We start from the raw sequence: 9,359 nt of genomic DNA, 5'->3' as shown, positions 1-9,359 counted from the left end.
AAGGACTATCCGGGCATTTTACTCTAAAGTAAAAAAAAAGAAAAACAAAACAAGTAGATAAAATGACTAAAATGTCCCTGACTTATCGTTAAAAAAAGCTGGGGTTAGCAAAATGGACGAAAATGGCCAAAAATTGCAATGGTTAGGAACACAGACTAAAAAATAAAACTATTCGGCCATAAGCGATAAATCAGCCCAAACCACAAAGACTAAAATCGTAATTTACTCTAGAACAAATATTCGAAACAAGTCGCAAAATGCAGTTTGCATATTATAATTTACAATCAGACAAAAAGATGATACTTGGTACGAGTCATAAAGTTGGAATTGTGATGTAATCAGCTTCTAGAGCAGGAGAATACAAAGATCAAAGTCAGATTATTTAAACTTTAAACCAACCTTTTGGTTATATGATCTGGTCAGAGCTGGACCACCAGACGACTTTATTTTCATACTTATCATAGATTTCTGGCTAACTTAATTAGTTCTTGATCAGAGTCACCGGTTGACCATCTCTGCAGATCATCGGATTAACAACTTTGGGTATAGTAATCTGTTACTTTTCTACTTTGCATTGCTGTTTGATCGATTAGCGACCTGTGTTTTCTTTTCTGTTGATGCTAAAGTTGGTTAGTTCATATATATGTTTCGTAATAATCAAACAGTAGTGAAGGTATAAACAGCAGACCGTCACTAGTCAAAAGACTCAAAACGCGATAACGAACTACCGTTAATCTGAAGCGATGGGCAAACCTGAAACATGAAATATTTGGGATGGGTATTTGAGTATGAGATTAGTTTTAGCAGTTGCGTGGCATGATTACCATTTTATTTTTGTTTTTCCTTTGTAACTAATTTTTAGTTTTTATATTTTTAATTTCCTTGGATAATAAATTTATGTAAAAACTTAAACAGTAATAAATATGTTTGGATATCTCAACAGGTAGCTTTGAATAAACCAACGGGTATACCTCATACCCAACAGATACTGACCGAACATGGGACACTATTCTACAGTCGTGTATGAGACCGAGATTACCAATGCCTGTCCCTAAATCAGAGTACGGTCAGTGATCGAATCCCATATTCCTTTTCATATTTAATTTTAAGGTTTCAGTTGCATTTAGGGATGCACCCATGGTTTGGTTCTGCCGGTGTTGATGAAAAATTTGGCCGAATCGTTAACTACGATTTTGGAAAATGACAAATCAAACCGGCTGGGTTGGTTGGATGGTTGGTAGAATAGAACTAGCAGGTTTTACAGTTTGGTTAAAAAAACTATCAAAGTAAAAAATGTATATCATAAATTCTTTGATAAAGGTATTTGGGTTCGATTAGAAATTGAGGTCAAATAAGTCAAGGTTGAGATAAGTTATATACAAAGGAATTAGGAAAAGAAATACTGGTAAGAAGCTAGTGAGTGTGTGTATATATATACATGGATGGACTGTTAAATTTAAAAGATAAATTAATGGGAGAACAAGCATAAGAAGATAAATAATTCACTTTCTTTCAATATTAAAAGTATAAAAAAATGTGGAAGTGCAAAAAATTATTCATCTATCTTGAAACTCAAAATAATAATAAAAAAGAACAAATTTTATATTTATTTATACAACATAGCCATGTGTAAGTTAAGGCAAAAGTCTAAATGTTAAAAAAACATATGAAAAAAACTAATTTAAATCAGTTTGTATGTAAAAAATAAAAAATTTCAAATATATGAGACCATTGATAATTTTTCTTTTTTTTTTTTTTTTTGACGATTTAGGTTTGTTCTCACTCTTTTGGTACTATATATATAGAATAGTATTGTGGGATATAATACTTTGAGAAAGATTTTATTATGCTTTAAGTATCTCATGATCAATGTGATGAATAAGTCTATAGTTAGAGGATGTATGACCTATTTGAAGAATGATTTCATTCATATATACTCCCACCAATACAGTACAGCTAGTAATTTAAAAAACTAGTCTATGGACAATTGTTTAATAGAGGCCTAAAGATATTATAATAGCAATTAAAAGTTTTTGATGCAGTAAATATCTATGTTTTTATCTAAAGTCATGTAGATACTAAAAGGAACTACAAATTAACAAGAAATGCATATATCATTGATGAACATGAGATCCATTGATTTCTTAAAAAAAAAACAATTTTAGATTTCTAGCTCATATTATTGTACCACCGTTTTTATGGAATATCATCCAACTGGAGTTTTTTCTCTTTTAGGGGCACAATCATGGAATTGCATGGAAAGGGTTAGTGACTAAAACCTTCATGTGTATGCTAATCTATTTTTATATCTGGCAAAAACTTGACCACTTGTTACCCTTTTTTTCATGCTTATTTAAGCAGGATCGTCTTTCAGGAAAGATGAATCGCAGGGTATGTGAGATTTATGCAATTTTAAGGATTTTATTTTATAGTTTTCTTTTCTTGGTGTTTGTTTATACTTCTAATGCTTGCTCAAGTATAGAGCCTCACACTTTCAGTTTACCTATAACAACATGTAGTAGAAAAGAGGAAAGGAGGTTTGAAGAGTCTACTTTGTATACTAATTAACATACATTTTTTCTGATATGTGCAATTTTAAAAACAAGTATCTACAATGAAGATATGTTGAGAACTATGTGGTCCAAAAAAAATGTTATATATCACTTTAAATGGTCTAAAAACATCTCTAAATGTGCAAAAACAGTTGGCGAAGCCACAAGCCGATATGGGTGGCTATATATGCTAGTACTCAGTAACAAATGGAGTGGCGAATAATCTTTGTGACAATATAGTAGTAACTTGCTAATACTTTATTTTTAGTACCTTATTTTCTAGTTGTTAAGAATCCATGCCGAACACTTTATGTTTCTTATTTTATTTTCATTTCCATATATGGTTAATTGCAGTCGAGGGTGTCTCTGGAATAAACCTCTATATCATTTGGGATAAAGGTATGGTTTGCCTACTCTCACATTCCCTAGATCCTACCAATAGCTTTGTTAAAGGGTAAGATTTTACTGACTATGGGTGTTGTATCTTGAAAAAAAAGACATGACTAATAAATTTGATCGTTACCCAAAAATGTTTTTAGTGGGTAGAAGCGAGACTGTCTGAAAACGTACATGGTTTCTAGTTCACCCAATGAATCGGTTACATGCTTATTGGGCTTTAGAGATTTACTAATTATATTTTAGTCAGCTTGCTATGTTTGAAATTTTGTGACATGCAACTTTTTATTTGCTCATTAGATAAATGATGTTATGATGTGAAGAAATTATCCTCTTCCTTAATAAATAACCAGCATGTCTTTCTTAAGTTAATAACTTGTCCTTTGCCAGTCCAAGTAGAGAAAATGGAGGAGTGTGATCGAATGACACTCCAGAAGATTATAGTAAGTCGGCCACGGTCCTTTATACTCGAGAAACTACTTGATGATGTTTATGGAATCCGTAAGCCAAAGCGAAGTGAATATGAACTTCGCGAACAAGTGATCCAGAATCTTAATGATATAGCAAAAAAATTATATGGTAATCATACAGTTTCAGTTACTTCTGGAATCTGTTTCTTTTTTATGTTCATTTGAAATTAATTTATTTAGTATGAACCGATTTCATACGATTGAATTAATTTCACTCTCTACACATGGTAACTAATATATCTGTTTGTAATCCAGGTAACTCTGATAGCTGTCCTGTTGTTGAGGAATTTGGTTCTTATTTAATGGACCTTTTCACCATAGAAAGTGATCTTGATCTATCCATTAACTTCAGAAGTAGTTCGTATGAGTTTCCATCCATTAACTTCAGAAGTAGTTCATATGAGTTTCCTCGAAATGAGGAAATTAAAACGCTTGAGATGTTTGAAAATAAGCTCCGTTCACTTCAAAGTAAACTTCTATCTATACTAGTCTTTGCGTTTGTTATTATTGAACTTTTAGTTTTAATGATCTACATATTTTGAGACTCATTATAGCCGTGACTTTAAAATGCGCGCTTCACATGATGCAGTGATGCGCGCATTTTAAATTTTAACAAATTGTACAGTCAACTGCAATGTGTGTTTTCAAATTCGAATCGAACAAATCTGACCATCGCTTGAGCAATGGGTTTGGGTGTTTAAACAAATTAGACCACCGGTTGAACAAATCTGACAAAGATAATGAGAATAACTTGAAAATAACGTTAAAAGCGGCGCACAGTTAATCATGCATCATGTGGTGTCGTTGATAGCCGGAAGACAAAAGGGTACACGCACTAATCGGCCTTTGTCCTGATTGCTGAGTGTTATGTACCTATGTCCAAGGCCTGGTGCAAAACTACTATGGAGCCGGGGGTGTCACTGAAAGAAGTCTCTCTATTTCTTTGGGGTAGAGGTAAGGCTGTCTACATCTTACCTCCTTAGACCCTACTTTAGTTTTGCTATTAGTGGGATTTACTGAGTATGATGATGATGACTGTATACGTGCTGCAAGTGCTTAGCGCATCAGCTTTTGGGATTAAAACGCATCGGAGAGCCACACACTTTTAAAACCAAGACAATGTTAATTTATGGAATGTTATCATTTCAACAGGCATTCAATTGTTGCCTTCTGTTTCCAAGTCCTGTCACTGTTGGCTTTCAGTCTTTCAACCCATTCCCATTTAGCTGATTTTTTTATATGACCCGTTTGAGATAAAACACAACCTAAATAGACCCATTTATAAGCAAATCGGTTAAAATCAGCACCTCTAGTCACCTTGTAATCTCTTCAACCTACCACAACATATGAAAAATAAGATAATACTTTTAACTTTTCGAACTAATATTGGTGAATGTACACACTCAAGTGTGATTTATATATGCCTTGACTTCTGTATATATATGCCTCATAATTGTTGGTGGCTTTTTGTGGTTTAGATGAAGGCTATGTGCAAAAGGTCAGGTTTATTAACCGGCCTAGAGTACCCATTATTAAGTTTGTTGATACTGCAACAAGTGTCAGCTGTGACATATCCGTAGAAAACAGGATTGGAATTTCAAAATCCTTGATTATTCGCCTCATTACTTCAATAGATGAAAGATTTCCGAAACTATGTGTACTGGTAAGTTTTTCTTTGTTGCATCAATAGAGTTGTAGAATTTTGGGAACCAGAAAAATACAAAATCACTGAAACGAATCTGTGACAAAGCTAAGCTGCTTAGCTATGTGTTTGTTTCCAGTTTAGAACCGGTCCCAAACCAAACCACGAAGCCAGTACAAACTTGAGTTTCTCTAATTTGAAAAAAAATATCAATGTATTAAACCACGTCGTTTAATTTTCTAGTAATGCGTAAACGACACCACAACTTGCATGAACTAAGCTAATATGAATGCAAGATTAGTAAACGTGTACGCCATATAATTTACTAACAAATACTTTTATGTTGTCGTATGAGCTACAATGCTAATGGAATAATATCTATCTATCTATCTCTGCAGATGAAAGCGTGGGCTAAAGCGCATGATATTAACAATCCAAGAGACCGAACTCTTAATTCTTTTACGATAGTATTATTGGTTGCCTTTCATCTACAGGTAGAATTTACTTCTTACCTCATCTTGATCATCGATCTTTAACATTAACATTACTGGTTTTCTCCGCAAAAAAAAAAAAAAAAAAAAAAAAAAAAAAAAAATTATACTTTATTGCAGATATTGTGTTTTTTTTTTTTTTTTTGGCTCAAGGCAACTTTTGTTATGACAAAAAAGCATATAAGTAGTATATTAACCTTTCTGATTATGCAATTTGGTCTTATTATTAATCTCTGGTTTCAGACTCGAGATCCTCCCATATTACCTCCGTTTTCCGAGATACTAAAAGGTAATACTAAAACTTGGTTATGGATATGGAAATAATCAAATAATATGAGAAGTGGGTTTATACAGAACTTACAAAATGCGTTATGTGATTGATTTAAATGACCTCGGATGATAAAAGATACATATCAACCACTAGTGGGTATAGAGGTAATTTGGTCAGTAAGACCCCCGGCTCGATAGTAGCTTTGCATCAAGCCTTGGACATAAGGCACATAACACTTAGCAATTAAGACAAAGGCACATTTAAATAGCTTCTATGTACAACTTAAAAAGCTATATGTAGCATGAAATCAAGAAACTGTCAGTCCATCATTAGTCAGTCTACTCTCATCATCAACCCGTCACTCATGGTTTTTGTAGATGGAGTAGATCCTGTATTCTTGAATAATTCAGTTAGAAATTTCCAGAACTACGGTAGTAGAAATACAGAAACGTTAGCTGGATTGTTCGTGTCCTTTCTAATCAAGGTAACATCTTTCAAATGTCCTCATTGTTGGCAACCAATAATGTTCATTTCAAACATTCTATATGCTTGAACCTGTTTAGATATATTACAGTTGGCATCTGTTGAAAAGCTTTGGCAAAAAGGTTTGTGTGCCAGTCCTTATCTAGGACATTGGATACATAAAACTTGGGACACCAATATAGCCACTATGAGTGTAAGTATTCACCTCATTTTTTATTTATTTATTTTTTTTTCAAATTTATAAACATGTTTTTTTGCCACATCATAGGTTGAGGATTTCTTGGACCGGGCCCAAAACGTGGCAGGGAGAGTTGGAAAACAAGAAGTGAAAAAAATCTATTATGCCACTCATTGTACCATTGAAAATGTCAGTCGTTTCATGAACTTCAAAATTGAAGAATTCGAATTAAAAGGTTTACTTTTTGGCATTGATTACATGAACCATCCTTATCCCAACTCGACCATGAATAACTTTAACCTTAAGGGTGTGATGGATCGAAGAGCTGGTCCAAACTGGTCAACATGGCCATTGCCAACTGGTCACTGGGGTGCACCACAGCCTCAAGCCGTGACTGCGGGCCCGGAGATACTGTGGGCCCACCAGTCGGTTTACGATCAGCCAATGATGGGAGGACCTGGGTGGACACAAGGCTGGGGTGGTGGTGCATCTCCTAGCAGTAGTGGTGGGACAAATGGAGTTGCATTCATGGATGACCACTTTAGTTGGCCACAAGAGATGCAGCCTACTACAGACCCTTTTGGAAGAAGGTTTCAACAATATCCTTACGGTAATTGTACAATGATTTCGCATTTTACCGAAGGAGTTATTGCATAATAATCTGAATTCTTTTATTAATGGTGATTTATGAATTTCTAAGCGTTAAGAAACACTTTGGAGAACTTCAAACCTGTTTTATTTTGTTTCTATTTATTTGTTTGAAATGAAATCTAACTGTAATCAACCCATCTATATTCACAGAGGATGTTCTACACTTAATAATATAATATCATTTGTATATTTGTAGAGATTGTATATATATGATCCTTCATTTGTTGCAGCTGCCACACACACCACGCCATCTAACACATCTGATTCGCCTGCTCCTCACCGTGAAAACACCTACCGGGGCCAACCCAGATCTGGTCAACAGCGTCGCAACAATGGGCCAAGGCCCAATCGTGGCCCGACTTCCCAAAATGGCCAGCAGCGTCCTCCACAACCACGTAATGGGCCATGGACTTCCTATTCTCAACAATGGCCTCCATACACTCCTTGGTGGGTCGGCCCAACTGGATCACCTGCTGGTTGGGCTCCGCCACCCTACCCATACCCAACCCAAGCAGGTTGGGCCTCTCCTTGGCAGCTAGGCTTTCAACAACCATCACCCAGGCCCAGTGGGAACCGGCCCGCTACTGGCTCAACTTCACGTACCTCACCTCAGGCCCATATCACATATTATGATCCTCTCCAGCCCACAGATATCGGTGAAGCATTTCAAGCAGTACCCACAGTCCAACCAACCGAGTTCGACCCCTTGCAGCCTACTGACATTGGTGAGACGTTTCATGCACTCATGATGGACTCGGGTGAGCCGAACTGGATAATGGACATGGGCGCATCCAACCATCTCCACGCCGACTCAGGTATATTTTCTAACTCTTCTCGTATTAGTCCTATTAAATCTATATTAGTCGGAAATGGTCAACGCATGCCTATTCTTGGATTAGGAAACACAACCTTTCCCACCCCAAACAACCTTCTCTTAAATAATGTCCTTTATGCCCCTAAACTTGTTAAAAACCTGATCTCGGTTAGACAATTTACCAAAGATAATTGGGTTCTGTTGAATTTGACCCGTTTGGATTTTCTATGAAGGATTACAAGACTGGGAAGATGTTGACCCTTCACGACAGTGAAAGTCACCTTTATCCTGTCACTGCTCCTGCTCAAGCTTCAACCTCATGTTTACTTGCTGATTCCACTCCCGATTCGTGGCATAATCGACTAGGCCACCCGGGGATTTCCATCATTAATTCTCTTATTTCAAATAAATTTGTTGCATGTAATAAATCTAGTCGAACTCAATTTTGCAATTCTTGTCAACTTGCCAAACATAAACGTTTACCCTTTTCATTATCAAATTCTACTACTGTCTTACCATTTGATATCGTGCACTGTGACTTGTGGACGTCACCAATCGTATCTAAGGGGCTGTTTGGTAGCCTCTGAATGGTCATTAAGAGGCTATCTCTTAATGGAACCATTAAGAATTTTACCAGTGAGAAGGTAGAAGAATGTGACATGTGATGATTTACCATTCAGAGGTTACCTCTTAACCATTCAGACTTGAGGTTACCTCTTATTCATTCAGAGATTTTAAACCATTAAGAGGTAGCATCTGAATGGTCATTAAGAGGCTACCAAACAGCCCCTAATACTGGTTACAAATATTGTATGATTTTGATTGATGATCACACACATTATACATGGGTATACCCCCTTAGTTATAAATCTGAAACAGTCTCACAATTTATTAAGTTTTACACCTACATTAAAACCCAGTTTCATTTACCCATTAAATCATTCCAATGTGATAATGGTGGTGAATTTGATAACCATATTTTTAAACAGTTTGCCTCTATACATGGCATACAATTCCGCTTCTCGTGCCCACACACCTCCCAACAAAATGGGAAGGCCGAATGCATGATCCGACGAATTAACGGGATCTTGCTTTCGATCCTTACCCATACTTCCATTCCAACCACATATTGGGTGGAAGCTCTTCACACTGTTGTCTACCTTCACAATATACTACCCACCAAACTCCTCAATAACTACACTCCTACTGCTGCCCTATACCTCCGCCACCCAACATACGATCACCTACGGGTTTTCGGGTGCGCTTGCTTTCCAAATCAATCCTCCACTCGACCCAACAAACTACACCCTCGGTCCTCCTTCTGCGTCTTCCTCGGTTATCCCGCGGATTACCATGGTTACCGGTGTCTTAACCTATCCACCGGAAAAACATTTTTCTCTCGCCACGTTAC

The 9,359-nt window shown here is 36.3% G+C and overlaps 1 protein-coding gene across 2 annotated transcripts; it reads left to right on the top strand.

Moving 5' to 3' along the window:
* Nucleotides 1-429: 429 nt before the first annotated feature.
* LOC110929074 (protein HESO1) lies at nt 430-8,447 on the top strand. Of its 2 annotated transcripts, none has more exons than XM_022172190.2 (15): nt 430-543; nt 944-1,066; nt 2,236-2,264; nt 2,362-2,391; nt 2,907-2,951; nt 3,339-3,527; nt 3,674-3,886; nt 4,897-5,081; nt 5,459-5,554; nt 5,795-5,840; nt 6,200-6,306; nt 6,397-6,498; nt 6,574-7,093; nt 7,365-7,949; nt 8,182-8,447. In XM_022172190.2, the coding sequence occupies exons 3-15, from the start codon at nt 2,246-2,248 to the stop codon at nt 8,220-8,222; spliced, it is 2,178 nt and encodes a 725-aa protein (XP_022027882.1). In that variant the 5' UTR covers nt 430-543; nt 944-1,066; nt 2,236-2,245; the 3' UTR covers nt 8,223-8,447. The 2 variants fall into 2 exon arrangements, with proteins under 2 accessions (XP_022027882.1, XP_022027881.1); XM_022172189.2 differs by having other exon boundaries at nt 2,359-2,391.
* Nucleotides 8,448-9,359: the final 912 nt, after the last annotated feature.

Source organism: Helianthus annuus, chromosome 3 (genome assembly GCF_002127325.2).
Source record: "Helianthus annuus cultivar XRQ/B chromosome 3, HanXRQr2.0-SUNRISE, whole genome shotgun sequence".
Classification (NCBI taxonomy): domain Eukaryota; kingdom Viridiplantae; phylum Streptophyta; class Magnoliopsida; order Asterales; family Asteraceae; genus Helianthus; species Helianthus annuus.
The sequence above is the reverse complement of the archived record's forward strand: the minus strand, read 5'-3'. Positions and strand labels throughout refer to the sequence as shown.

Coding starts and splice junctions, on each gene's coding strand:
- LOC110929074 (XM_022172189.2), top strand. Junction 2,392..2,906: donor CAGGAAAGATGAATCGCAGG/GTATGTGAGATT, acceptor GGTTAATTGCAG/TCGAGGGTGTCTCTGGAATA. Junction 7,094..7,364: donor GTTTCAACAATATCCTTACG/GTAATTGTACAA, acceptor CATTTGTTGCAG/CTGCCACACACACCACGCCA.